The sequence below is a fragment of the Atractosteus spatula genome, chromosome 8, assembly GCF_055471065.1.
Source record: "Atractosteus spatula isolate fAtrSpa1 chromosome 8, fAtrSpa1.hap1, whole genome shotgun sequence".
NCBI classification, from domain to species: Eukaryota; Metazoa; Chordata; class Actinopteri; order Semionotiformes; family Lepisosteidae; genus Atractosteus; species Atractosteus spatula.
Genome location: NC_142713.1, coordinates 59053191 through 59081115, shown reverse-complemented (window position 1 = coordinate 59081115; position 27925 = coordinate 59053191). Strand labels below are relative to the sequence as shown.

The 27925-nt window shown below is 44.1% G+C and overlaps 1 protein-coding gene across 2 annotated transcripts in view; it reads right to left on the bottom strand.

Moving 5' to 3' along the window:
* scube1 (signal peptide, CUB domain, EGF-like 1) overlaps positions 1-23965 on the bottom strand; it is a 142504-nt gene extending 118539 nt beyond the window's left edge. For both annotated transcript variants that reach the window (XM_088923153.1, XM_088923154.1), the window contains exons 1-2: positions 23769-23965; positions 19497-19619 (exon numbers count right to left, since the gene is read on the bottom strand). In XM_088923153.1, coding sequence (XP_088779279.1) covers positions 19497-19619; positions 23769-23856 — 211 coding nt within the window. In that variant the 5' untranslated portion in view covers positions 23857-23965. The remainder of the gene's footprint in view (positions 1-19496; positions 19620-23768) is intronic.
* Between the last annotated feature and the right edge of the window lie 3960 nt (positions 23966-27925).

The following is a 27925-nucleotide window of genomic DNA, read 5'->3' as shown; positions in this document are numbered from 1 at the left end:
AGCAAACATGAGAAATATTTATTCTCAAAGCAGATTAAACAGGCAGTTTTGCAATCTCCCGTTAAATTAAACAAACATTAGCTTGACATCTCTTGGAAATGTTTCTTTTCTGTTACACTGAAACAGAATAACAGACAAAAATGCTGCAGCTCGAAAAGCATTGTCCCCTATTTGGCTACATGTTGTACATTTTTCTTTTGCTTTAATTTTAAATTACTTTAATGTTGAATTTAATATGTTGTATTTGCAGCCGTATCACCCTGCAACTCACCGCTGGCTACCCACTGAAGCCCAGGTCAGTACTTGGATGGGAGACCTCCTGGGAAAAACTAAGGCTGCTGATGGAAGAGGTGTTAGTGGGGCCAGCAGGGGGCGCTCACCCTGCAGTCCATGTGGATCCTAATGCCCCAGTATAGTGACGGGGACACTATACTGTAAACAGGCGCCGTCCTTCAGATGAGATGTAAAACCGAGGTCCTGACTCTATGTGGTCATTAAAAATCCCAGGGTGCTTCTCGAAAAGAGTAGGGGTGTTACCCCGGTGTCCTGTCCAAATTTCCCATTGGCCCTTACCAATCATGGCCTCCTAATAATCCCCATCTCTGAACTGGCTCCATCACTCTGCTCTCCTCCCCCCTGAGAGCTGATGTGTGGTGAGCGTTCTGGTGCACTATGGCTGCACATTGGTGGTGGTGGTGGAGGGGATCCCCATTACCTGTAAAGAGCTTTGAGTGGAGTGTCCAGAAAAGTGCCATATAAGTGTAAGCAATTATTATTATTATTATTATTATTATTATTATTATTATTATTGTATGTATGGGTTGCAGAGTGTTGGGTGACTTGGCTGTCTTAGAGATCTGAATCTAAGTGGGAGTGGAACAGTGGAACAAACTGTAAACAGACACCCTGGATTATTTCAAGAAACGTCTGGATGAGATCCTAGGACCAATCACCTGCTTACAATCTAACTAAACAGGGTGGACGGCCCAGATGCCCCCTGTAACTATTCTTATGTTCTTAACGTCTAACTTAAATACACCAGTGACTGCTGGAGTACTGGCTTTCATATTACCACAGTACTAGTACAGATCTGTGTTTCTAAAACATGATAATTTTCTTTGCACTGAGCAGAGGACATCTTCCACACTATAAAACCAAGCATACTGATTAAATGTAATATGCCTTCATGAATGAGAGTCCTTAAAACGTCAGGTCAATTCTGAGATCCACAGTACTACAGCAGAACTGTTATTGTTGTGTTTATCTTCCTCGACGGTGGAGAACATGAAGCAGTCGAGCAGCTGTATTGCAGGAAGAGGAGATCCTGGGATATCATCACTGGAAAGGTTCTAGAGAAGTTCCTGACACCGACCAGGAAAGCTTAACTAATTATCAGGCTGTGTGCTTTAGTGAGCCTCACAGGTGACAGACATGGAGCGTTTAGGTGCATTTTTTCACTCAAGTCATGTCAGTGTGTAATTAGCACTAATTGGAAGAATTGTCTGTAGCCTTTCATCTAAACTCTGATCAAATCTGTTGACATTTATCATAAAATAAAATGCTATTCACAATGGCAGGGCAGGGGTGGCCTGTTCATTAATTTAAGATATTCCTTTTATGGGGGAAAGTGAAAGGCAGTTTTTAAGCTGAAATCTTCAGATGAGCACTCCATATATCTAGGCTGTAGGAAAATTCAATTCAAATAATTTGAGTCTATTAATCTATTTTTTTTGCTCTGTCAAGTCTCCGATAGACAGAAATGTGTGAAATATCTACATTTACAGTACATGAAAAATAACTCAATGTGAATTTTAGCCAGTTACACATTAATTCCATCCAATTTTACACATACAGAAAAATATGTTCACATCTCTTTGACCAGATTATTTTTCCCAATGTCCTGGTTAATATTCGAATTTGGCGCAAACTTGGTTTTCATTCTAACATATAAACAAAAGATAATGGTAAAGTACTTTCCCAGCTGTGAGAGTCCTGAGAAGAGACAGGGAGCTCAGAGATTCTGCACACTACCTGGGACATTTGACAGCAATTACAAAAGGAAATCTCAGATTAGCACATTTCCTTCATCACAAACACACGAAAAGCGGTTTGTTCTTGTGCGGAGCACAAATGTCTTGTTGATAACCGCCGTGCACATTAATCCAGCATTGCTGGACTGCGTGCTCTGTTGCATGTAAAGAACACATGACTGTATTAATTGGAGAAACTTACTAATATGCACATTTGCGAGGTAAAAACTACAGTAGAAACACGTTAAAAAACAATGCAAGTGTTTCATAATTCTGTGTACTCAAACTGAATAGCAAAAATGGTTTCTGGCACTTTAGTTATCTTATGTTCACCTTCAGCCTTCAAGAACAGTCTTAAGCCTATATCAATGGAATCGTTAACAACCAACCTGAACAATGATCCACTTAGTGTTGCAGCGCACTGTGTCATACGCACGCAGACTGAAGGCATGTGGGTGTTTGCTTTTTGTTATTAATATGGTTTACATACATACAATTCAGTTACAAAGGGCTGCACCAACTGCCCCTGTAAATTCGGAACAGGCACTGGGTGTGGTTACTAATGCAGATTGGCTGATGTGTAAAAAACTGTAACGCAGCATCACGCTTGAACGAACAATAGCAGGTGCCCGACGCCGTCACAAAACGGCGGCCGCGAAAGAAGCACAAGAAAGCTTCCAAACAGGAGGAGGCAATTCTGCGCATTTTCCTCATTTGGGAATCCAGTAGTTCATAGATCCCTGGAACACGTCTTGAAAAACACAAGGGTTTGAGCTTCAGCAAAATGTCTGGGTAGCGTGTTCCAGACCACTGACTGGGTAAAGAAGTGCCTCCTTCTTTTTTAAAGGCACTTTGTCAAGGTGTTTGAGGATGAATACTTGTCTCATGTCCCCTCATGACCTTTTCTGTTTAAGATGAAAGTGTTCATTTCCTTCAACTTGTCAGTTAGGGGAATAGTTTAATCCCCTAAACAATATCTGTATCTGGTCACTCTTCTCTGGATGGAATAATATATTTTTATAACATGATACCTAAAATACCATAAAACACAGCATTTTAAGTGAGTTCTTCCGAGTGCATTAAAGGATTGTCTTGATTTAAAATTCTACACTTCTAACTATAGTCCGAGCACACTGATTGTCTTTGTCTTGCTTCCCCACATTGCCTGGAAGATTTGCTTGTCCTTCTAGTTTGGCATCATTTGCAAATCAGAGTAGTTTATAATCTATTTCAGAATCTAGACTACTGGCATAAATAAGGAAGAGTAGTGAGTGGTCCTAATACAGATCCCTGTGATAGTCCACTAATTACATCACCCCAAATTGAGCTTTTACACCTTCTCTCAATTCTTAATCCACACATCATCACCATCACTTTCAATAACCGCTTATCCAGTACAGTAGCCCAGAGCCTATCCCAGGAGGCACTGGGCGCAAGGCAGGATACACCCTGGATGGGACGCCAGTCCATCGCAGGGCAGACACAGACACAAACATGTCTCACACTCGCACCAGGAACAACTTGCTCTAGGTCCTGTCATCACACTTCAAGAGGGTTCAGGTCCAGACATTGACTTTGCCAATCTAAAATGAGATTATTCTTCTTCAGTCATTCTGCTGTGTATTCAGTCTGTTGGTATGGATCACTGTCTTCTTTCAGCTCAGCTTCAGCTGACAACTGGCTGGCCTTGACGTCCTCCTCCAGATGTGCTGATACAACACTGGATTCATGGTGACAAGCCCATGATGCCCATGACTCAGGACCAATGATGACGAGTCCTCCTCCAGATGTACTGATACAACACTGGATTCATGGTGACAAGCCCATGATGGCCATGACTCAGGACCAATGATGACAATGATGACGAGTCCTCCTCCAGATGTGCTGATACAACACTGGATTCATGGTGACAAGCCCATGATGCCCATGACTCAGGACCAATGATGACGAGTCCACCTCCAGATGTGCTGATACAACACTGGATTCATGGTGACAAGCCCATGATGCCCATGACTCAGGACCAATGATGATGAGTCCTTCTGGTCCTGAGTCAGCAAGCAGCCCCAAACCCTGACCCTCCCTCCTCCCTGCTTGACGGCTGGGGCGAGGCTCTTCTGTTGGAAAGCAGGCTACTTAAGCTATGTGAGTATACAACAACAACACAAGAACAGCGAGTGCAGTTTGTAAATACAGTTGTTGAGCAAACCACAGTGTTTATGTGTCCCTGGACTTACTTTGCTAAATATTTGGTGTGATACTATTGGCAAAGAAGCAAAATACAGCAGGGGTTTCTTCTGAGCTGTTCAGGAAATGTGATTTCTACCCGAAAGAGAAACAGTGCTGTAGAGACAGTGCTGCATATGGTCTACTGCTAAATTAGCGTTTCCGATGAACGGAAAGAAATGTTCATCTCTTTTTTATCTTAACCAATTGATATTGCATCATTGTGCAGATCGATACATTTCAGAAACGGTAAGTTTGACTGAGACAGAGCTGCAGCTTTTAAACACCTGGCCCTGACAGGAGCCACAGGAACTGTGGAACCAGACTCAAAGCTACTGGGTCACTGCAGCAATATTGCCCGGAAGCAGATCTTGGATCTCTTTACATGGCTTCTTCAGCATGTTAGATTTGGCTTGTCAGTGTGGAGGACACTGCGAAGGTGCGAGCACGCTGCCCAGCGCAGTCCCGACTTCATACGTCTCACACAAAGCGAACATTCCTACAGGAAGGCAACCAGCAGCAGGACAGCTTCCATCCCACAATTACAGACCTGTCCAGTTCACATGTCGTACTGACATCAGATGCCCCATATCTGCCCTGAGCAGCAAGATTTGCATTTAGCACATGTCGTAAGCCCAGAGTATTAACATTGTCTACAGAAGGGCACATCACAAAGGAAAACTGGGGTTTGTTCTAGGAGAAATGGGTCTGCAGCTCCTTTTGAATGTTAGAATCACTCATATTTAAAATGGCACTAATATTTAAAAAATAAAAATCCGAATAAAGATCTAATTTAATGCGTTTGAAATGGTCTCTTTTTAAAAGAATGTTTGTTTTTTTCATTTTAGTAACAAAGGTTTTGTTTTGAAAGATTTATCACCGATCGGGTTATTTATGGAAACAAAGAGGGGGCAGCCAGAAACTGGCAACATCTGTTTCAAATCAAACAAGCTGCAACTGCAGTGACTCCAATAAAAATGAATTAGACTTGATTTATCATTTTTTACAATGTTTTTCACGGATCGGATACATTTAGCAGTTATGGAACAAAGCAAAGTTGAAAATGACAGGTGAAGGCTTTTGCAGAGTGGACTCAGATGTACACTGCCATTCCAAAATCCTAGACTAGACTTAAGGACAGCTTCTGCCCTACGGCATCTTACTGTGCAATACCTCAGAAGTCAAAGCACCTCTGCACTCTGTGCTTTTGATTTGGCTACGAAGTATTTGTCACTGTTTGTTAATGACTGTTTTGTAATGTACTGTCTACAGTTCATGGTGTTTTCTGTTGATACCATGCTGTCTGCTGTAATGTGGGTGAATGAGAATCTCATTGGACATGGACATACGGCAGATAAACTCCTCTATCTTCTAATTTATGAAAACACAAAGCACAGAAACGTCCAGGAACATCATGTGCTTCTGCCCCGCATTCGGATGACAGAAAACGTAGCAGCCATGCCTAACTGGCACTTTCTTAACTCCAATTATAAAAAAATTGTCAGCAAGCTTTCTTCCACTGCAGGTGAAGGGGAAACCAGCCCAGCCCTGCGCCTGGAGAGGCTGAGACATCTGAGGCTGCTCTTACTTAGCCTCAAGCTGAGCAGCTTCCTGATCCCGAGCTGTTACTAAAGGGCATCGTGACACCTGACAGCGGCTTCTACATCACACTGAGCCCCCTTTCAATTCCAACAGAAATGTTTATTCTTAACATCCAATCAACTGAATTATGTAGGCTCGCTCATTTCACTCCTGCTTCTCAGGCGTTTGCTTCACCTCCCCCGTGGTTTCACTGCTCATTCCACACGGGGGAAAAAAATAGCTTTTTGGCAATCAGAAAGCTGGAAATGACTGCACAAAGGCAAGGTATGAGAAGTGGGAAATATCTTCTTAAAGAACACATCACCAGTTAAAATAGATCTCAATATGCCTTTGTATATGACATCTGTCTCATAAAAATTTGATTTGTTTTGAAAGTAGTTTTTTTTTTATCCGTGAAAGAACTTAATACATTTTAAAGTGTAACAAGAGACGTAAAGAATTTAGAGAAGTCCAACAGCAAACTAACCACAGGTATTTACCTGAGATAAACAGAACACTCATTTTGACCAATTTAAAAAAAAAACACTTCAAACTTCAAGCACTCTGAAACTACCGAATGAGCTCGGCTCTGCTCCACATGACATCAAGATATCATCAGAGTTCACTCTACTCCATTCGAGCGCTGGAAATGTGCCGCAGGCCGATAAAAACAGACATACAGTATTGCACAGTAACTGAAAAGACATCTCTGCTGCTCGTGTACCTTGTCTTTTTCCAGTTAGACTCCCGAAGAGCGCTAAATAAAGCACACTGACTTCAGGGGCTGAGCTGAGCCACCAGTGGGGAGGAGTTTCAGCACTACACTGGAACACTCAACCCGGTGAGCAGCCCTCTGGACATCTCTGTCAGATGAAGACTAAATTCTCTAAGAACTGTGTGCAAGAGTTGTTATGGTCCAATTCCTTACATGACAGGTAATCACACTTGTTATAAATATAGTTTTTACTTTTTGGTACTTAAGGGGTATATCATTAATATTCAATCTTAAAGACAGCACAGTTTCAATCACCATGAATAGATTTTTTACAAATTTAAATTAATGTCTGTGATATACCATTATCTTCACTTCAGGTATATAAAGGTACCCTCACATGCAAGTGAGCCATTCCATTACAGAAAGAAACAAACTCTTCCATTCAGATACTGCAAATGAAAGACTCTTGCGAGATCGTGATACATTCTGTCAGGCTTAAGTAGCAAATAATATTCGTTATATACATTACTTCACTCATTCAAAGAATGAACAAAAATAAAGACGTAAATAAATAATTTATTAGAGTCGGACTCCTATATTGAATAAAGCAGTTAGAAAATGGATGGATGGACAGATAATTTGAATGAAGAACAGAAAAGTCATGAGCGCATAAGTATTCATATTTTGCTCTGCCAAATCTAAATTAATTTAGGTGTGCAATATTACCTTAATAAGCCGCATAATTAGATGAATGACTTTTGTATGAAACAACAGAGGTTCACATGATTTCAGAATGAAAACACAACCGTCTCTGTGGGGTTCCTTGGTCAGGTAGTGAAGTTTAAGCAGAGACTCGACTATGAAGCTCTCAAAGCTTCAAAGTCAGGTATAGGTCATTGAAAAGCATAGACCAGACAAAAATATCCAAGTCTCTGAAAATCCCTCTCGTCAATAATCAAGAAATGAAAGGTGCATCACCCAGACACTGCCCACATTGGTCCATCCCTCCAAAACGACCAGCTGGACGAGGACAAAGCTGGTGAGGAACACCACTGTGAGGCCAAAGACAGCACTGAAAGAGCTACAGAGCTCAGTGGGGCTGAGATGGGAGAAAATGAGCGTCAGTCAATAATTTCCTTGTCACCCCACAAAACTGGCCAGTATGGGAAAGCGAAAAACCCATCTCATATCCCACATAGAGTTATAGCACCAAAGTGCCTAAGTATTCCTGCAAAAATGTATCGAGAGGTTCTGCAGCCCAAATTTGCCTTCAGCAGGACAATGATCCAAAGCAAGAGTCCAATTGAGAACCTGTGGAAAGGCTTGAAAACTGCCATCCATAAGCGATCCCCAATAAACTTGATAGATATTGAGCAAATCTGCCAAGAGCTGGACAAATGTTGCCCCCAGCTGGTGTGCAGAATTGGTAGAGACTTACCCAAAAAGATTTGAGGCAGTTTTGCTAATATTTAGTGTAACGTAGGAATACATTTGCAAGGCACAGTTTAGAAGGAGACCCACTTCATCTTTCACTGAAGTACAGCCCCACTTGGGAGACACACAGCGGCCATTCTGCACCAGCAGCCCCACCTGGGAGACACACAGGGGCCATTCTGCACCAGAAGCCCCACCTGGGAGACACACAGCAGCCATTCTGCACCAGCAGCCCCACCTGGGAGAGACACAGGGGCCATTCTGCACCAGCAGCCCCACCTGGGAGACACACAGCGGCCATTCTGCACCAGCAGCCCCACCTGGGAGACACACAGTGGCCATTCTGCACCAGCAGCCACACCTGGGAGACACACAGGGGCCATTCTGCACCAGCAGCCCCACCTGGGAGACACACAGGGGCCATTCTGCACCAGCAGCCCCACCTGGGAGACACATAGTGGCCATTCTGCACCAGCAGCCACACCTAGGAGACATGTAGCAGGCCCTCTAAGCAACAGATAAGTTGGAAAAGAGAGAAATTGCTTCCCCGGCAGACTTAATGGGGAACCTTAGAGAGTTCAGACTGTAAAAGCCCTGAGTAGAATTTATCCAGCACTGTCTCTGGTTTACTGGGGTCTCCCATCCCGTACTGACCAGGCCTCCCTGTGAGATGGTGCCATGCTGTCCTGGAGGCGAGCTGACCAGGCACTCTGAGCGCATCAGTGCACCTGCCTTCCTGTGTCAGTCTACCAGGAGCTCAACCATCCCACACAGGAGCATCTAATGTAGGGAGGGGCTGCCCCTGATCCTGCCATATCCACTCTGGATTTAGCTGAAAATTTGTTAGAAATCCCCTTTAACAAGTCAATATCGGTGGCTCTGTGGCTCAGGATATGCGCCTGTGTCTGGAAGGTTACCGGTTCGTATCCTGCAGTCGGCAGAGGAATCCTACTCTGTTGGGCCCCTGAGCAAGGCCCTTCACCCCAACTCCTCCAGGGGTGCTGTATAAACGGCTGACCCTGCGCTCTGACCCCAAGCTTCTCTCCCTGTCTGTGTGTCTCAGGGAGAGCAAGCTGGGGTCTGCGAAAAGACAAATTCCTAATGCAAGAAATTGTATCTGGACAATAAAGTGATCTCTCTCTCTTTCTTGGCGTACCTTTCTTATATCAGTTTCTTTATAATGTAATATTATTCTTACTTTCAGATAAGATTTTCCAGACTGAAATATCCTGTACGGCAGTTAGAACTTTGTTAAACTCTTAGCCTTTCAGTTCATTTTCAATCAGAAAGATCCTTTTTTTTCTCCCAAAGCTCCATTTCGGGGTCTCTGAATGTCTTACTCCCCTTCCTCACATGATCTCTGGCACAGCAACATTACCTAATGATATTTTTCAAAGCTCCAGGATATTGTCCTTTGCTGAATAAAGGAATTTAAGTGAAAGACAAGGGAATATCTTGAATTTGGTATGCACCAACCAGTGACATCATCTTCTCACAGTATTTAAAAGACAGAAGACATCACAGACTGAAACTGTACAGTTTGTCCAATGAACTGTAAAACAAGCAGGAGACCTCTGAGAAAATCATTTTAGGTGAAAAGAAATTGCCAGTTTGCTTGGGACTAAACTTCACCAAAGTCAGTAAAAACTCCCAAAGCACTAGTTACTATACTTATTTCCAGTCTCGTGCAAATCTGGCTGCATGTATATCAAAGTCAGAAAAGAAACGAAGAATCGCCCTTGTACTTGTGCCAGGGATCAGTGTGCTGAAATGAAGGGGACACTAAAGACGAGATTCCTACTGCGTCTGATGGCATCTTCTACCTTGTAGGGCTTTCGTGACGGCAGCCCTTGGCAAGGAATTGTGGGAAAACAGGGAGCTGAGTGGGAGCGGTGAAGTTAATTCACAGTCTAGGTGCACTGCCTGCAAAGTCCACACAAGAGTCTTGCTGAGTATTGAAAGAGCATTCATTATTTCATAAGTGCTGTGTACTGAGCAGAAGCCAACATTTCAACATCCTGTGAGAGCTTGCGGGCTGACAGCCTAAACTAATTTGGTTGATTCAAATACCCTTTAGCTGCACACATGATGGACAAGTTGATAATTTGTTTGTTCATCTCCAGGGCTACAGAAATCAGCCCACATTCAACAGCAGAGCGCCACAGCGAGAGACTTGAGGACAGACACTTCAAGAAAGTGAGCAGGACTTGCGCCAGCTGTCCCCGCAAGAAGACCCAGCGAGAGCCCTTTGCCAGCACTGTTCAGCTCCCTCCGAGAAAGAAGGCGCCTTCGGTGTCGCCCGAGAGACTTGGTGGTGCAAGTTAGCAGCTCATTCCAGACATCAGGGCTAGGAAACTCCACTCTTCAGAAGTCACATTCCTGCACGTTCACCAGTACTTCTCACTTGGCAACTGATTAAGACACAACTTTCTATTCAGTTCTTTAATTCAGTAATTAAGACCAGAGGTGGCACAGAAACCACATGCACTCAGAGGGACCCTCAGACCCACGGAGAGCAGAGTGGTCTGAGATAACCGGAATTTGCTTTTTTCCCTTTCTAACCACCCGAAAGGGCTGGATCCAGGAGCCTGGAGGCAGTGGGATGCCCCTCACTCGGTGTACGAATGGATTTAGTTCCTCGAAGTCTGTTTCGGAAGGTGAAAATTCATAAACCTAAAATTAAATTTCAATCCCTTTAAATGCAAAACTTTCCAGTGCATTCCCAAGGCCTAGAGAATTCCCCAACCATCAGTATTTTACACTAGCAGGCCCTATTAATCGTCCAAGTAAGAAAATCAATGCTTGCTTATGTTAGTTAATCACCATATTTACCCTTGCACGGTAGTTACGAGATTCAGGAACTGTAAAAATTCTAAGAACACAGATGTGCTGGGGAACTGTTTTTGGGAAACTATAAAGATCACAATATGATGGCCTTATCCTTTCATCTACACAAGGCACACCTACATTGGAGTGAAAATCTCTTCATAACTGCCAAAAACTGGTATGAAAATGCATTCTTCAGCAGAGCAAACGTTCGTACACTGGGCATTTGAAAAGTGAGAGTTGGCTGCGTTTGCACAGCTTGATTTATTGACCACATTAACAGGTTCAAGAGCACAGTCAGTCCACACAAGATGGTAGCCTTGTCTGGACTACATTCCCCAGACTCCTCTGGGGGAATGAGCTGCTGGTCCCAGTCACATGACAGGTGCACAAGCAAAGGAAGCCACAAACTGATTGAACATGTGGAACAGCAACACCTGTGAGTTGTGTGAAACTGATGTTGTGAGTTTTAGAGCGAGTGTTTTTGAGAGACGTGGTTTTGAAGAGTCTCAGAGTGAGGCTGCCGTCTTGCGAGTTGCTTTCAAGCCACTGAGCAGTTTATCTGCCAAGTATGTTGGAGAGGAACTTTAAAGAAGCTCAAAAAAGAGCTCAGGCTTTTGTTTGTTTGTGGTGGGTTTTTTGTTCCCTGCACTATAAATTAAGTAGCACTGGTTTTAACCTTACAGATGTGTTTGTGTGTCTGTTGCCCAGTGGTCTGTCTTAAAGAATCCCATTACAGTGTGCCCAGTAGGCTTTCACACAGGACACTGGAATGAAAAATCCTGGAAAGATGCTAAAATTAAGAAAGCATCGACTGGTATTAATGGAACAAGTCCACATTACTTCATCTGAAGAAAACGAACGGTATGAAATTTTAGTCCATTACCTAATTCCTCCAGGGAATCTGCCTGGGAAAGATCTACAAAGAAAATCAAATTGTTTCTAGTTTTATCTATGATGAGTTTGCAAAAATACCTCGCTGTGTAGGAATAAATACTTTATGTGCAATGCTCTGGAAAAGACCATAATTCTAATAAATCTACTACATGGATGATCTGTTTTTCTATAAACAAGAAATTCATTTGCGAGCCTCTTTTTAATTTCATTTGATTCGAACCACCACAGCCTCCTCCCAGGTAATAGAATTTCTGGAAAAGCATCAGTACGGCCTCGGATTGTAGATGATCAGACTTTCAGTCCCCACGCAGCAAAATCATTGGAAGAAAATTACATTTACTGTTCAATGTGTTTTGTATTTTTTTTTCATGAGAACTGCAAGCAGTATTTTAACCCCAAACTGCCTTTTAGTCTCCACAGTCATCTTTCCAGCCAGACATGAAGGTGGCCCTACAGCCACTACTCGGGGCCTGATCACCCGCACTCGTAAAACTAATCTTTTCCCTTTGTCTGTGGAAGAAACAGTGAAGCAATGCCTGGATTAAGTGGTCAGAATACAGGAGTAGTAGTTTTTAAATTTATGTGGTTGACAAGGAAATACTGCATTCTTTATTTTCAATTTAATACGGTCCAATGAGACCAAATGTTAAAATTAGCAGCCTGTAATAGAGGTACAGGTACAAGTTAGGGCTTAATTATAATGCCAAACATTTCCATCATTATTCTGACTTTACATTTTGCTGTGGGCTTTTTTCATGCAATCATATCTACAGTACTGGTTAAAACTAACACTAGTGCTGCTGTACAGGTGTTATACAAAAACACAAACACAAAAACAGATCAGTCTAAGCTAGATATGTTTCACAGAGCTCATCTTTGAACCCCAGTTGAGCTGGTTGACCTTGGCCACAGTTCAACATGAGCAGAAAGGAGAAACAAGCTTAGCTAACCACGCATCCAAGAGTATAACTTCAGCTGAGCATCTAAATGATACTGCAACATGTGGCAAGAGGTTTTGTGGTCAGACAAGACAAAATTGAAAACTTGTGGTCTAAATGCAAAGTTACGTCTGATGCAAGCCCAACACGCAGGAGTGCATCACGCAGGCAACATCATCCCTACTGTCAAGCATGGTAGCAACATGACGTCACAGTCCTGCTCCTCATCAGCAGGGACTGCGAAGAGTGTCAAGACTGATGGGAACATAGCTGGAGCAAAGTACTTGCAAGACTTAGCAGAACACCTGCTTCACACCTAAAACTGGGACAAATATTCACCTTTCAGCAGACCCAAGGCATAAAGACAAAGCTACACTGGCTCAAAAATAAGAAAGTGAATGTTCTTGAGTGGACCGGTCAAAGTCTTGAAACCTGCTGAGAAGCCAGCTTGAGCCCATCTGCCAAGAAGAAAGGTCAAACAACGCAGCAAGCCAGTGTGCAGAGTTGGTAGAGACCCCCCAAAACATGTGGTTGTAATTGCTGCCAAAGGAGCTTCCATCAAATACCAAGTTATTTTTGCAATCAACATACTTCAGTCTTTTCCCTTAGTTTCTGCTGACATTTAGTGTAACTTACAGTATCTTACCAATAGAAGTCTTCAGGTTGAGCATCCAGATTTTGAATACAACATTAAGTTTAAAAAATGTGTATGTACCATTTCACAGTTTCACAAAATGTGATGCCATAGGAAGAAAAGGCACTGTAGTCAGTCTGGGCCTGGGAAACCAGCCCTCAGATACAGTACTTTACTGCTGGGTGTCTCAGTTATTATAGTGTTTTATAAACTGCATGATTGTAACATTTCTAGCTCAGGTGTTCTAGAGATAACATTTAATGAAGTGACCGATCTGAAAAAGGCCATAAGAAAGACCCTACACATCTAACAAACAAAATAATTGGTTTAATTGTTTAATTGACTACTCAGGCTAGAACAGAGACTAGAAGAAACCTGGAAATCAATCCGAGACCACTGTCCTACTGTGAAACATCTGTTAGAATTATGCTACTGCATATTTGTGCATCATAGTGCTAGATGGATGTGACTGCTTCGTATTTGTGGGTTCACAATCATGTTTCATGAGTTTGACTCTTTGGTCTTCACAGAATAAAGCAAGTTCTTGTCAGACTCGCATGCAGTCGAGAGTGATCTGATGTGTTGTGATCTGATAAAGGTCAGAGCTTGCAGGCTCAGAGCCCCACAGCATCGCTCCCCAAACACACAGCAGCTAACCCCTCTGCGTCAGACCATCGGATGGGAGCAGTCTGTGCTGTCTAGGTCTCCAGGGACTGACCTCACCTCTGCAACAGGCTCAGGGCGCTGCAAGTGAGCTGGATATGATGTCAGAAAATTAAGAAATATTACAGCCTTTTCCAGGTTCATCTGAAATACGGTCATTATCATCCAGTGTAACAAAATGCGTTTATGCACTGATCACCACATCATTGTATGAGTTTAGAAGGCCCAGATGTCGAATTTAAAAAAGCAGATGCTAAACACCAAATTAGGTTTTAAAGATGGAGGAGGCAATTAGATGGCTCTTTGGAAAATAAAAGAGACCAAAATGAGCTGTAGGCTGTAAATGAAGTAGCACAGCCATGAACTTGGAGAGCAGTGTAGAAACACTGCTGGGCTGAAGCTGAGATTCAGACACAAGCAAAACACAAACAGGAGCTTTAGAACCTGTGACATCACTGGAGTAACTTATTTAGGATTTCCTTGGGCTGTAAATAAGGCTGTATTTCAAAGTTTCAGAATTGTATACATATATTCACCTACACTTATACTTCACCCACAAAAAACTACATGGAACACCAAAGGAGTGTGCGTTTTGGAGCCATGAGTTGTGGAATGAAATCGCTAAACCAGGGACGGGTGAAGCAGTGCGCAGTTCAGTCATCCCGGTCTTTAGGAACGGCAGTACGTTCCCCTGTCAGCATGCTGGGGATGTGAACGCCAGTCTGCTATAAGGACACCACGAATGTCAGTGACTCCAGGGGTTTTGTGCCTGCAGAGGTGACTGCTCTGATGTGGGACGGGTATGTGCGATACTGCATACTTTCACCAGCCCCCCTGCTCATGACCCCTACTCAGGTCTGGAAATCTCCCTGGGGGTCACGTCCACCCCATCTCGCATGCCGGACCCGAGACACAGCCGGACCGCAGTGGGAGTGCGTCTGACCCTTCATGACTAGAGCATGGCCATGCGCTGGCTGGACTCTCAGATCAGCTGCTCTGTTCATCACACTACTGTGCTGCAAAGTGACGATAACATCACCCCACCGACGGAGAGGCTGAAGGTAATACAGTTAGCTAGTGGAGAACAGATTTATTAAGGACTCTGTTGAAGGACGAGGAGAATTACTGCTTGACAGAGAGGGTGTTTGTGGGTGGGTTGCTCATTGGCCCAGCAGTGTGACTGCTATGCTTGATGCCCCCACAGGGAAGATCTGGGCATCCCTATCATTGATGTAATGACTCCATCGTCATGTCTAGTCTACTCATCTGATCTGGTTTCAGGACAACTGCTTGTTAGGACATTCCAGCTTGAAGCACATACAGCAGTTGATTAAACTCATCAGTATAATCACTGTACACTACATATACAGTAAAGTCTTGACATCTGCAAATTTAATATCCTCAAATTCCCTTAGATGTGCCTCTCCCTGCCCCCTGCCCAATTACAGCGTCCACCTCTCAGCGTGGTCTTGTTTTAGCATTGTATTGAACGCTCCAGGTTCTGTCAGCAGTGTGGGGAGTGACAGACTGGAGACGACTGCACAGGCTCTCTGACAGTCTTATATCCAGTGCATTAGTACTTTAATAAGGGAGATTTACAGTACTCATATCTTTTAGGCATAAAAGACTACATACTGTAGCACATTAGGTGACGCTATAAAGGTGGGCTTGGTTACATACAAATTTGGACATTCTTGATGGCGCCAAACCCTTACAAATGTTGAGACCCTACTGTATATTGAAATCAAAGGGGTGCCCCAACAATCTTTTCAACAAACAGACCTTCACCATGACCAGTCTGACTCGTGTGGGGGCTCCTCTGAGCCCCGCGGTGAGGCCGTGCCTGACTCTGCCCTTGCTACTCCTCCGAACTTTCCTGAACTGGCAGTTCCGGTCACTGATAACGACAAGGAGCGAAGCCTTGTGCAGTCTCTTTCAGCCCGAGTGAGAATCTTCTGGGTAGTTTTGCCCAGTTAGGACAAGTTGTCTCAGTAGCTGCGGAACGTCTTGACTGACCAGTTATTTATGAGTCTGCCTCAGCTCGGTGGTTTCAATTTTCCTTTCCACACACACGCCTGCTTGTTGAACTCTCGCTGGCCACTTCTAAAGGCGTCGCTCGGGATTTTTAAGGGGGAAGCGAAACCTGGTATTTTTACGCCAGTAATAACCTGTACTGAATCCAAGAAAGAAAACTTATTAGATATGAAGAACGGTGATCGAAAAAGTTAAAATGAGGGCAACGAGAAATGGGCAATAATATTTTCATTGAAATCTGCTTTATTAATGAATTTAGTGAATGTGTTTTCTAAAGATCCTAATCTGGCTGATCTGGTCTGGGCTCCACACCTTTTCCAGGAAAGGTCTAGGAGGTCATTCACCTGGACAGATTACACAGCTGTGTTCAATGTCATATGCAAGAGTCACAGAGCCACCACAATTCCAAAATCTCAAAACGTTCACACGGAAGAGCATGCGTCTGCAGACGGACACTGCACATCTTCTCGCAGTGGGTGAATTCGCTGAAGGTGAATGTCCTGGCTATTGAAAAGCAATCCACGTCAGTCCTTTAATTATCTTATTGTTTAGGGTCTAGACCAACCACGTTGCATAACCGATAATAATACGACACGGCAGAAAACACACACTGTTTTAAATCCTTAATCCAAGTTCTTTGAAGACAAATCCAAACTCTAGTAGCCGTCTGAAAAACATTCTTTTCTTCTGGTCTTGCTCCAGAGAAGGATCCCAGGGCTTTGAATTATGTTTTCAAACAGCTACAAATATCTTTCACGGGGCTAGGAGAGAAATTGAAGAGCAGCAGACACAATTATGAAAGTAGAGATGTTGATGTTATGTGTATACAGTGTCTATTTTTAATTCACATCAAAGATGGGGAGTGTAAGAAAGGACTTGATTACAAACAAAAGTCTTCTTAACGAGACATGCAGGGTGGTTAAGGATGAAACATCTTCTGTTGTAAACATGACTCAGATGCCCCGTCGTGCTTCAGACACTTGTCTACAAAGAAGTCAGATTTCAGATACATCATATAATTAAACAATGTGGGCCGGATGGCTTTTTTTTGTCACACTTTGTATCTGAGGTTTACAGCACAGAACACAGAACGAGACCACAGTCGCTGTGGGCATCTGATCCGGTAATTGGAACCAGTCTTTTGCCATATTGCTCAGAAAAATTCCTTCTGGAAGACTTAACAAGACATTTCAAGTTTCACCTGTCGAATTCTGCTTCTACCGCTGTCTGCAGTTCCCAGGAAATCGGCCCGGAACTTTCACAAGCCTCTGTAGAGGTCTTTTCTGAGATAAAGTATATTGACGTATTTCACACAGCGCTGGGATAAAACTGGGGTTAATTTGAAGAGGATGTCTAGAAACTCAATGTTCTGATTAAACTGCCACAGCAATTTCAATTTCAGAGTACATATTAGAAAGATTCTTCACAATTTTCATACGACTGTAGTGTGTCCGTGAATCTCATATATTAGAGTCATAAAGTGTTGAGGCTATCTGGAAAAACAGTGATAATGTCTTGTGATGCCGGAAATGGAAATTCAGTGTCAGAGCTATATTTCCTTCTTCGACCTGACATCAACGCTCTTTTTCTTGGCACCTGATGAGGACACATTAGAAAGGAAAACAAAACCCCAGGGAAGCAGGGGACACTGGATAAGCCCAGCAGTGGCAGTGCCTCCCCCTTCAGCACCTTAGTAAATCAAATCCGTCAACAGATCGCAGGGGCTCAGCAAGGCTGGGCCTGCTCTGTCCTGGGACACGAGTTCTCCAAAGAAAACCAGGAGCCAGGAGTTTGTGGATCAGCAGGGGGCGCTACTCCCTCAGAACCAGAATGTGCAAACCATGGCCCCAGTATGGCAACTGGGACACAGCTGTAGAAGATGCTGACCTGACTACTGGTCAGTTCAGATCCCATGGCACTGTTTGGGCAAGCTGGGGTGTTAGCCCCGGTGTCCTGGCAGAACTGCACCCTGTCTGTCTGGGCTGCTCGCACAGAAGAGCTCCCTGCTGTAACACAGGTGGAACTGGGCCTCAGTGGCAGAGGAAGTGTAGTCTCCTGTCTGGGTTCCTCTAGGATGAAAAGTGTACTACAAGTTCAGGGAATCACTCTGGTTGTTATTGCTGAGACACGCCATTGAATTTGCAGCTCTTTAAGGCATACTGAATATCAGCACTTGTACCCAGAGGTGTACTCTCTTATCTGCTTCCAAACACTGCCACAGCCCACTGACTCACACTGAAGAGATGGTGTGGCACTACCAGGTTCACTGTGATAGTGTTGTGGCTATACTGTGAAAGCTGGTTATTTAAAATGGGATATGATTAAATTTATGCATTGCTTTAGTAGTAGTATAAACCCATTACAGACATGAATAGCTTTTTGCACCTGTCTAATCACTGGAGGACATGTGCCATTTGAAGACCTGTAAATCACATTATCCATCCTCAAATTACCCCTGTGAGATCAAATTCTCTTTAAACGTTTTTAACTAAACCAGGAAATGTGTCCAGGCTATACACAGACCAGCGAGATGAAGCTCTGTTTGGCTCAGTGAGTCTTTTTACTAAAGAAGAAAAGAAGATTCACACTCATCTCCACGTGACCCAACAGGAAACACTTTGATAAATATCCTGGATCTACATAATTTACAAAGGAGGCTCAGGAGGGAAGAGAACAGCCCAGGTCAATTTATCCTCAGCTGCCCCATCTCATGATAATAAATGACATCCTTTCATTTGAATAAAAAAAACCTACGAATACAACACCTGTCTCCTTCGCCTTCATCTCCCGCGCCCCTCCTGCTTCACAGCTCCACCTGTGCAGCCCCCTTCTCTGCAGCCAGGGGGCGGCACCTCAGACAAGAGGGCTGAGCCGGATCTCACCATGACTAAACACTCCATCGATACAGCCAACGTGAGCTATCATTCTGTGTTACCACAAGACAAGCAAGTCAAGAAGTCAACAGGTTCCCAATGTGAAACACACTGCAGACCCAGGAGACACTCGAACCCCGCACTAAAATACAAGCGCTATCGAGACAACATCACTAAGGCAGCCAACACAGCAGGCGTCTGCGCAAACACAAACACACTCCATAAGAGGATGACAGGACTGTCATTTGCCTTACAGAAAAATTAATTCACATTTTGATCATACACACTTTAAAACGGACAGATAATCAGAACTTAAGTGAGGCTTAGCTTTTAAATTACTATATGATTTGTATTTTAAGAAAAAAAGCAATGTTATCAATTTTAGCTTGAAATCATTTTTGAGTGAGTGGGCCAAAAAGACTCCCCACGCAATCCCTAGTAATGTCAGCAGTGTTAATAGAGTAAGTGGAAACTGCTCAGAGCCGCTCTCTTCTTCAAGTTAATATAATACGAGAACACCTTCTACAAAGACCCACTGTGAGAAGCCACAGGGGGTGCTTGCCAACAAACAGCAGGGCTGTGCATGTCTGATCGACAGCTTCAGGAATCTGCTAACTCACGGACGCTCTCACCACACCCACGCCTTACCTTCACACTGCTTCCCATCTCCCTTGTAGCCTGGTTTGCAGATACACTTGAAGGACTTTGGGGTATTCTGGCAAAGGGCATCGATGTGACAGTCATCCGTCCCCTCAGCACACTCGTCAGCATCTGTGCAAATCCACCAGGAAAGAGCAAAGCAGCTGTGACAGGGTTCGACTCAAATAGGCTCAGACGGGCTCTACCAGAGCTGGGCTACAGCTGCAGCTGTGAAAGGGCTCGGCTCAGACAGGCTCTTCCAGAGCTGAGTTACAGCTGCAGCTGTGAAAGGGCTCGACTCAGACAGGCTCTTCCAGAACTGGGTTACAGCTGCAGCTCTGATGGGGCTCGGCTCAGACAGGCTCTTCCAGAGCTGGGTTACAGCTGCAGATTTTTTTATTTCAAGGCTGAAGATTCTGCTCCTAAGACATGAGGGGCAGAGAAACACACCCCTCCCTTGTGAGAATCCTACATTTTTACTGGGAATGCATGTTTTCCCTAGGATTCCCGCAGTAAGAATGCTGTAGTTACTCAGCCAATATCAACATTATCCATCATCATAAAAGTCTGGCTCAAATGCACAAAAGACTAATTCCTCGGTATTGTTCTTTGAAATTGCTGAAATAAAGAACAAAACTGGACAAAATGTGGACAAAACCAGCACAACCAAATAACATAGAATCACACGAGAACTCAAACCCTTTCGGAACACGGGGAGGAGACAGACGGCGAACCGACGTGTTGCTGGAGGAGACCAGAGTCTGTCACAGGAGCAGGCAGAACCCACCCCAGGAGTTCCTTCCTACAGCAGAGTCTGGTCGGGACTAGCTAGGCCTAATTTTTCAGATCGATCCGTAACGAACTTCAATAGCATAATTAAACAGTGTGTATTTCACAGAGCTGTGATGGAACAGGCTAAAAGGAAAGAAAACTGTTAATAATCAGTCACAAAAACTAATCAGACCCACTTTGTGTGTATTTCGCCTCAACTGTGCATCTTCACAAACTACTCAGACCTTACGGCAAGTCATTCTGATTTGGGAATCAGTTTTTAACAATGTGATTTTAGTTTTTAGAAGATTTACAAAAACAGGCAACTATAAATGTTTTTTAAAGGTCCTCAGATACAAAATCACAACACTAAAATGCATGATTAGTCTAAGGTGGATTTCTTTCCATTTTAATGCTCTGTCAAGCAGTGACACTAAAATAAATAACACTTTTGCAGAAAGCAAGACACTTTGTCCCACTTTAGCCTGGAAACCGACTCTAAACTATTACACTTGATTGTGTAATCTGTGAAAGAAAGCAACATTTCTGGGCATTTTAAACGCACAACTCTGGTAGAAACCCCTACACTACCGCAGTTAGCCAAACAAATGAGGACTTTGATTCCTGCGCAATACTAAATGCACACATGATGTGATGAATAGCTTTGCACTCAGACCCACACAAACCATTAAACCACAGTTTAGCTTTTCATTATAATGACAAACTTCATCGCCTGGCGATTGGCAGGCAAGCACTGACAATAACAAACACAGTTACAGTTTTACATTCACAGTTACCTTGTGCCTGTTTAGTTTCAAAGCACTGCATGTAATTTTAAGCCATTTTTCAAAAATGGTTCAGGCCAATGCTGACCACATGAATGACATCAAAGAGATGACTTCCATGTAGAGATCACCAGCGGAGGATGAGATATCAGCCGTTCATATTGTCTATCAAAAACAGCTGAACTTTGTATTTGCTTTTTGTTGTACCCACAATTTCACAATATAACACAAAAGTGTTTTTAGAATTCCTCATTTTATCCTATTTAATTAGATATCTTATGTTACCACAGTAAACTTGGGAAATAACAGAAGAAACTGGCTGTTCCTTCCTTAAAGCTTTGAAAATACCTGTGAGCAAACAATGTGTACGGTGCACAACTAATGCCCAATGGTTTTGATTTTCTTCTATTTTTTTCATGATTAGCTTTTGGTTGGGTTTTTTTTTGTCTTCATGAAATATTCTGAGAACTAGCAGGGAAGGTTGAGGAAAAGGCTTGACAAGATTCAGTCTGTCAACCTGGAATTCAAATTCTCACGGGACAATAATAACGGTACACCAGGACCGATGACAATACACTCATGATCAAACAACTGAATTAACAAACTTAAAAATGAGGGGGAAGTCAAGTTTAACTACAAATCTTGATGAAAACTGCCTTGATGAAAACTGTGCTTTTATAAAAAAGGACCCCAGTTCCTGAGAGACCCCTAAATAAATATCATTACACGGAGGCCCCTCTGGCAGAACAAAGATTGATGTCTCTATGTCCAAATGAATTCAGCTGTTCTGGGCACTGGCTTGGGGCTGACTGACTTGTCATTAACGCGGGCAGTCACATCTGGGTCTTCTCAAGGGGAATTCTGCACTCAATAGCATCTCATTTCCCCATCTCATTATTACAGATCACAGCTACGGTCGGCATTGTGAGGAGACGTTTAGAACTTCTTGCGCAACCCCTGTGTTTACATAACAATGTGCAACACTGCGGTGAAAGAGGGGGCTGTGCTCGGTCCTCTTCAGAGGAGACGCTCAGCGATCCAGCAGCAAATGACTGTGTCAGGGCAGCGGTCTTAAACACGCCACTTTTCAGGGACTCTGTCTTTTTACCAGGAGCCTGGGACAGGTTGAAACGCCTGCTCTCAGGTGACATTTACTGGAGAGAATGGAATCCCACGACTGACATGGGTAGAAAAGGACACGAGTACACCTGAGGAAAGCTGGGTGCTGGAGACAGAGAGGGCCCCTGCACACAGCTGGCCCCCAGATCCCTTGTGGGGCTGTCAGTGTCTGGGCATTTCAGGACAGGGCAGGGTCACAACACCACTGCTGAAGAGCACAACCCACACAGCTCCGACAAACAGCGGGTAAGAAATCAGTTATTAAACACCATAACCCCCAAAATAATGTTAATGTGGTTCTCAGTTGAGAAATGGACTTGAATACTCAATGATACCTCATTTGGAGTCAAAGTATAGCTTTGTATTTTTAACAGTAAACCAATAAAGTCTCCCTGGATTGGCAGAAGAGTATCTGAACACAATTAATTACTTCAATATATGCAGTATTACAATCTGTTGTCATTATAACGCAATATGGGAGTTACATGCGATATGTAATTAATAGAGGGCAATCATTTATTTTTAATATTTCATATACGCTAAACACAAAAATGAAGGTACAAGGCAGAACCAGTTTAGTCACTGGAAGATTTTTTTTAAAGTTGCTAAGAAGGAGACGCGCTCGGCCGAAACGCCTCTCTTCATGTGGACCTGCTCCCAGGTCCTCTAGGGCCGGTCTGGGCTCGGTTCGCCTCTCCCGGCTCCCAGGGGGAGCACCGAGGCCAGGCGCTTGGGCGTTTCGTGATGCGCTCCGCTGGCTCGGCGACAGGAGGGGGAAAGCGCCCTGTCAGATTTGGACTCATTAACTACAACCCATCTCGGGCATTCGGCGGCGTGACAGCCCCGGCCGTCCGCACGCCGCCCGGAGAATTAAACAAAAACAGCAACAAAAGCGCCCACAGCCTTACGCGGCATTAGAACAGCGTAGCGGGACCAAACTCTCAAAACGTGAAGCCAGCGAAGTCACCCCTGTAAGCCCTGAACAGCCCCAGGTCTGCGTGCCTCTGTTGAGAGGCGATGGAAGAGGCGCAGCGCCAGACCTGAGCTCCGACTCAAAGGCATCAGTTCTGCTGTGGCGGTGTATTACTCAGCACGGCACCTCGCTCTTGCGGGACCTCCACCTCAGATGGACAAATGCCCTTTCTTCTTGAACACTTATCAAAAATCTCAAACAAACCCGAAGTTTTACACATAGGTATGGTATTGAAAAATGTCGGTGTCTGAGGTCAAACTGCATGGAATCAGCTTTAATATACAGATTAAGATTATTTGCGCAGCATATACACACAAGAAAACACATAACTATTTAAAATGACTACCTTTTCTTTTTAGCAACACGTCCTCCACCCCGTTAAGGTGAAAATACGATTGTCCTTCTCTTGATCTGAGCTGGATAATGGTGTACATTCTAAAAGTTCATGCATTCATCTTTTTTTTACACGGACAGAATTCATAATGTAGCATGCCATTAATCGTTCACATAAAACAAATCTGAATATTTCCTTTGCAACATTGAGATAAAGGTGATGGGAAAGAAGTAGTTTTTTTTTTTGTACATGATAGGGAGGATAAGGCAATAGGAAAGAGAGAGGGGACAGCTTCTTACCTGCGAGTCCAACGTTTCCCGAAACAGCACAAGTATTTATGAGGAGGAAAAACAAACACAAGTCCCATGGAAAGGAGACAGTGCCCATGTTCACGCTGTGATTGAGCGCAGTTTGGGCTCTTGTTTCTGAGATAAGAGCGGTGCTCGGGGACCGGCAGAGCGAGAAATCCGTGAGCCCGACCAGCCCGGCGCCCTTCCCTGATTGGCCTGCACTCCTTTAAGGAGGGGATAGGAGGTTCAGGGGGAGAGAGAGAGAGAGGGAGAGAGAGAGGGGGGGCAGTCCCATTCATTAGCTATGGGTGGGACCGGGGACGGGATCCGCCGAAGTTCATCAAAAAAGAATAGTGCGTCCCCCCTCCCCACGCGATTAGTCCTCCTCGCCGCCCGAGAGACGTGAAATGTGTGAAGTGCGTTTAAAATCGACGCAGTCCGGGATGGGGACAGAGAGAGAGAGAGATAAGCACGTTAACTGGTTTGCCCGTGAAAACAACTAATTGGGCACTCGCCCCGGCTTCGTCAACTCGAGCTCCAGATCGGGGCTTGCCTGTGATGGGGTGAACGTACCCTAACGCGCCGTGCCACACCGCACTGGGAGGGAGTTTTAAGCAGGTTAAGACACAAGCGCGGCGCTTCGAAAACATGCGCTTCTCGATTCATTTCAGACAGGGCTCTGCGCGTCTTTTAGATGACCGGCGCTCTGATTTGTCTGAGAGCCGAGTGAATACAAACACCAGTTTCTTATTAACAAATTGATGAGGTTCACGCGTTCACGAGAAGGTAAAATGAGATCAAAACAATCTAAGGTGACCATGTTAGTCGTGCCAATGTATTTCATTCTTTAAGCGTCTGTGTAAATTCATTACAGCATGTGAAACTAATATCCACTTTGGCGTGCCGTTTTATCTATTCATCTAAAATATTGCTGGAAGCATAAAACCTCTTTAGCTATCTATTTTTATTTCTAACTTGACCTTTAAAAAGTTATTGAACAAGTCAAGAGAAATTGAAGAGCGTCCAGGGTCCTCTGAGGTCTTGAAATCCTCAAAAGTCTAGACTACCTTCGTGTGGCCACTGCGCCCTCTGCCGGCGCGACCAATACCGCACTCTCACCCACAGACCAGCAATCCTCGCTGAGGCGCCATCTAGTGGCCATGGATAGAGCGCAGCCGTGGACACAAGGTCGTTCTCCGTCCCCAACGGCTTTTGCAAAGCAGAGCCCTATCGGAGCGAAACGCATTATTTGACTAATTCTAACCCTTTGTACTAGGAAAGGCGAAAACCAATGGAATTTGCTGGAAAGCTAAATATAAACGTATAAGACGTTCTGAAATAAAGATTTTTTAAAAACCTTTTCAAGTTACAAACAAAATCTCTTTTGCTAACACTGCAAAACAGTGATGATTATCACTGCAGCATTGACATGCCCTGGGCAGGGCTCTGAGCAAGCAGGTCAGGAAAAGGGACTTATGCTCTTTATTGAGAGGTAAAGGCTTTCAGGTGTTTAGTCCACCTACAACAGCAGAGCAAACCTACAGCAGAGCGGTGGCTCTGTGGCTCAGGCTCTGCGCCTGTGGCTGGAAGGTTGCTGGTTCAAATCCCGTGGTCGGCAGAGGAATCCTACTCCATTGGGCCCCTGAGCAAGGCCCTTAACCCCAGCTGCTCCAGGGGTGCTGTATAAATGGTTCTCTCCCAAGCTAATCTCCCTGTCTGTGTGCCTGTGTCCCTCATGGAGAGCAAGCTGGGGAATGCAAAAAGGCAAATTCCTAAGGCAAGAAATTGTATATGGCCAATAAAGTCATCTTGTCTTATCTAGCCGCCAAGCTCTCTGGGTCCAGCTCCCACAATGGACTGGACTCCATGTGTGAAAGGTTACAGCTGTCCTCAGGGTGTCCATCACTCTAATAAAGCCCTCATCCAGCCAGATCACCCCAAGCACCTTGTGATACACAAGGGCTGTGTGAAATACACACCAAGTACCAAGGAAAGATCATTTATAAAATATCTTTACCAGTGCAGGGAGAGGGGTCTGTCTGCTGCACAGACACTGAGAGACCAGCAGGGCTCCAGTCTGTACCAGTGAGAGCTGGTACACTGGCCCACAGTGGTCCACAGTGGTCCCCACTGTCCCACACAGACCCACACATGTATGTATTTTCTTATTAAAGATAACACTTTCTTCAATGAACTGGTATAAATAATTGTAAAACTAGGAGACACATTTAAGAAACCTTCACAAGGTCTACTGCACTTGTGTATTTTTCTCTCTCCGACCGCAGGACTTGAAGGTTGTTAAATGTTCCGAAGTGTTGCAAGCAATGTTTGTTTGGTCCTGATGTTTCCATCACCACATCAAACAGAGGTCTGTCGATTCATGGTTGGGTCAAGAAATCTTGAATGTAGCATCATTCCTGGGGGGGGGGTGAGAGAGGGTTTTTTTCAACATAAGATGATACCTTCAGACCTCTTTTACACAAGGGCTGACGCATCTGTTCACAAAGAGCTTCGCTTGTTGTAACAAGAGGAATGATCCCCTCAATCTGAGCTTGAAATTGTTGCCACCAGGCAGAACTACATCCTGGGTCGGAGTTATTTCCTCCAGTTTGTTACCACCAGGGAATTTTCTCGCACAGCTCCTGGATCGCTGCATTACCTTCTGTTATCCATCGCAACTCCCAATGACTTCAATGGCAGAAATATTTGATGAGCTGGACAAGATCTCATTGCTTTTCTTGCCCAAGTCTCTGAGCAGGTAACTGGTAACTGCAATCGAGTGTCGGTGTTCAGAGCCTCAGTAATGACAGAACATCGGGGACATTGAGAATAAAGGGGCCCCTGGTTGCCACAGTATGTTGCTCCTGTTGTGGAGAGAGAGAGTGAGCTACAGCAGCAGAGTGGAGGAGCAGTCCAAGCGCTGGACTGGGAATCTGGGGGCTCAGATGTCAGAAGGACACATAGCCTGCCGTAGGAATGGGTCTCCAAACCATCAGGGGATTAAACACAACTGGCCAAGGAGGCACAGGAGCTTACAGGATGGTTTGGTATCTTTCAATAAGAGAGGTTCCTCTTACTGAACACACACTTGTTAAACGTGTGTGTAGATACTGTATATAAACTGACCCTTCATTAGCTACATAATGAATGGAGGAATATACAGAGCCTTGCAAAAGTATGCAGACCCTTGCACAGTTTCCAGAATGTGTTGCTTTGAAGCTTGCAGTCATGACACTTTGAAATAGCAACATACGTTGTAAACACAACCTATTCCACATATAAAAAAAAACAGCAAAAAGAAGCAGTTTGAAAGAAAGCTCAAAGTTATGAGTAGTCAGCCCCATTGCTGTGGCAAACCCAAATTAATTTACAGTAGGAGCACAAAACTACCTTAACTAGAAACACAGTTAGTTGGATGGCCTCTCTGTGTCTGCAGTAATAGAGGTTCAATACAAAACACCCTGTCACTTTCAAACACGGATTCAACCATGAAGACCAAGGAGTTTTCAGAACATCTCAGGGATGAAGTTGTATAAAGTCAAAGATCAGGCGATTGGTCTAAAAACATTTCAAAGTCGTTAATGAGGTCGATCATTAAGAAATGGAACACATCAAGACACTGCCTGAGCAGACTGTCCTTCCAAACCGAGCAGCCAGTCAAGGAACAGATTCGGGATGCAGCTGTGAGGCCAGCCGTGACAGCAGCTGAGACAGGAGAGCATGTCCAGGAGTCAACACCATCCCAATCACTCCAAGAGGGCTTGCATGGAAATGAAAAAAAAACCTGGCAGAGCACCCCAGTGATACTGCAAGCATGTGGCAAACGTTTCGTGGTCACACGAGATAAAATTGAAACTTCTTGGTCTTAATGCAAAGAGTAACATCTGACACAAACTCAACATAATGCATCACATAGAAATGTCAGACTGTTTATGCAAATGAGCCAAAAGGAATGGACAAAAATTTCACAAAGCTTCTGTGCAAAACTTGTCTCCCAATAGAGTTGCAGCTGTGATTGCTGCCAAAGGTGTTTCCACCAGATATTGAGCTCACAGTCCAAATACTTATTATACACTGTATACAGCATATTCTGTTTGGCTCTGTGGCTCAGGATCTGTGCCTGTGGCTGGAAGGTTGCTGGTTCGTATCCCACAGCCGGCAGAGGA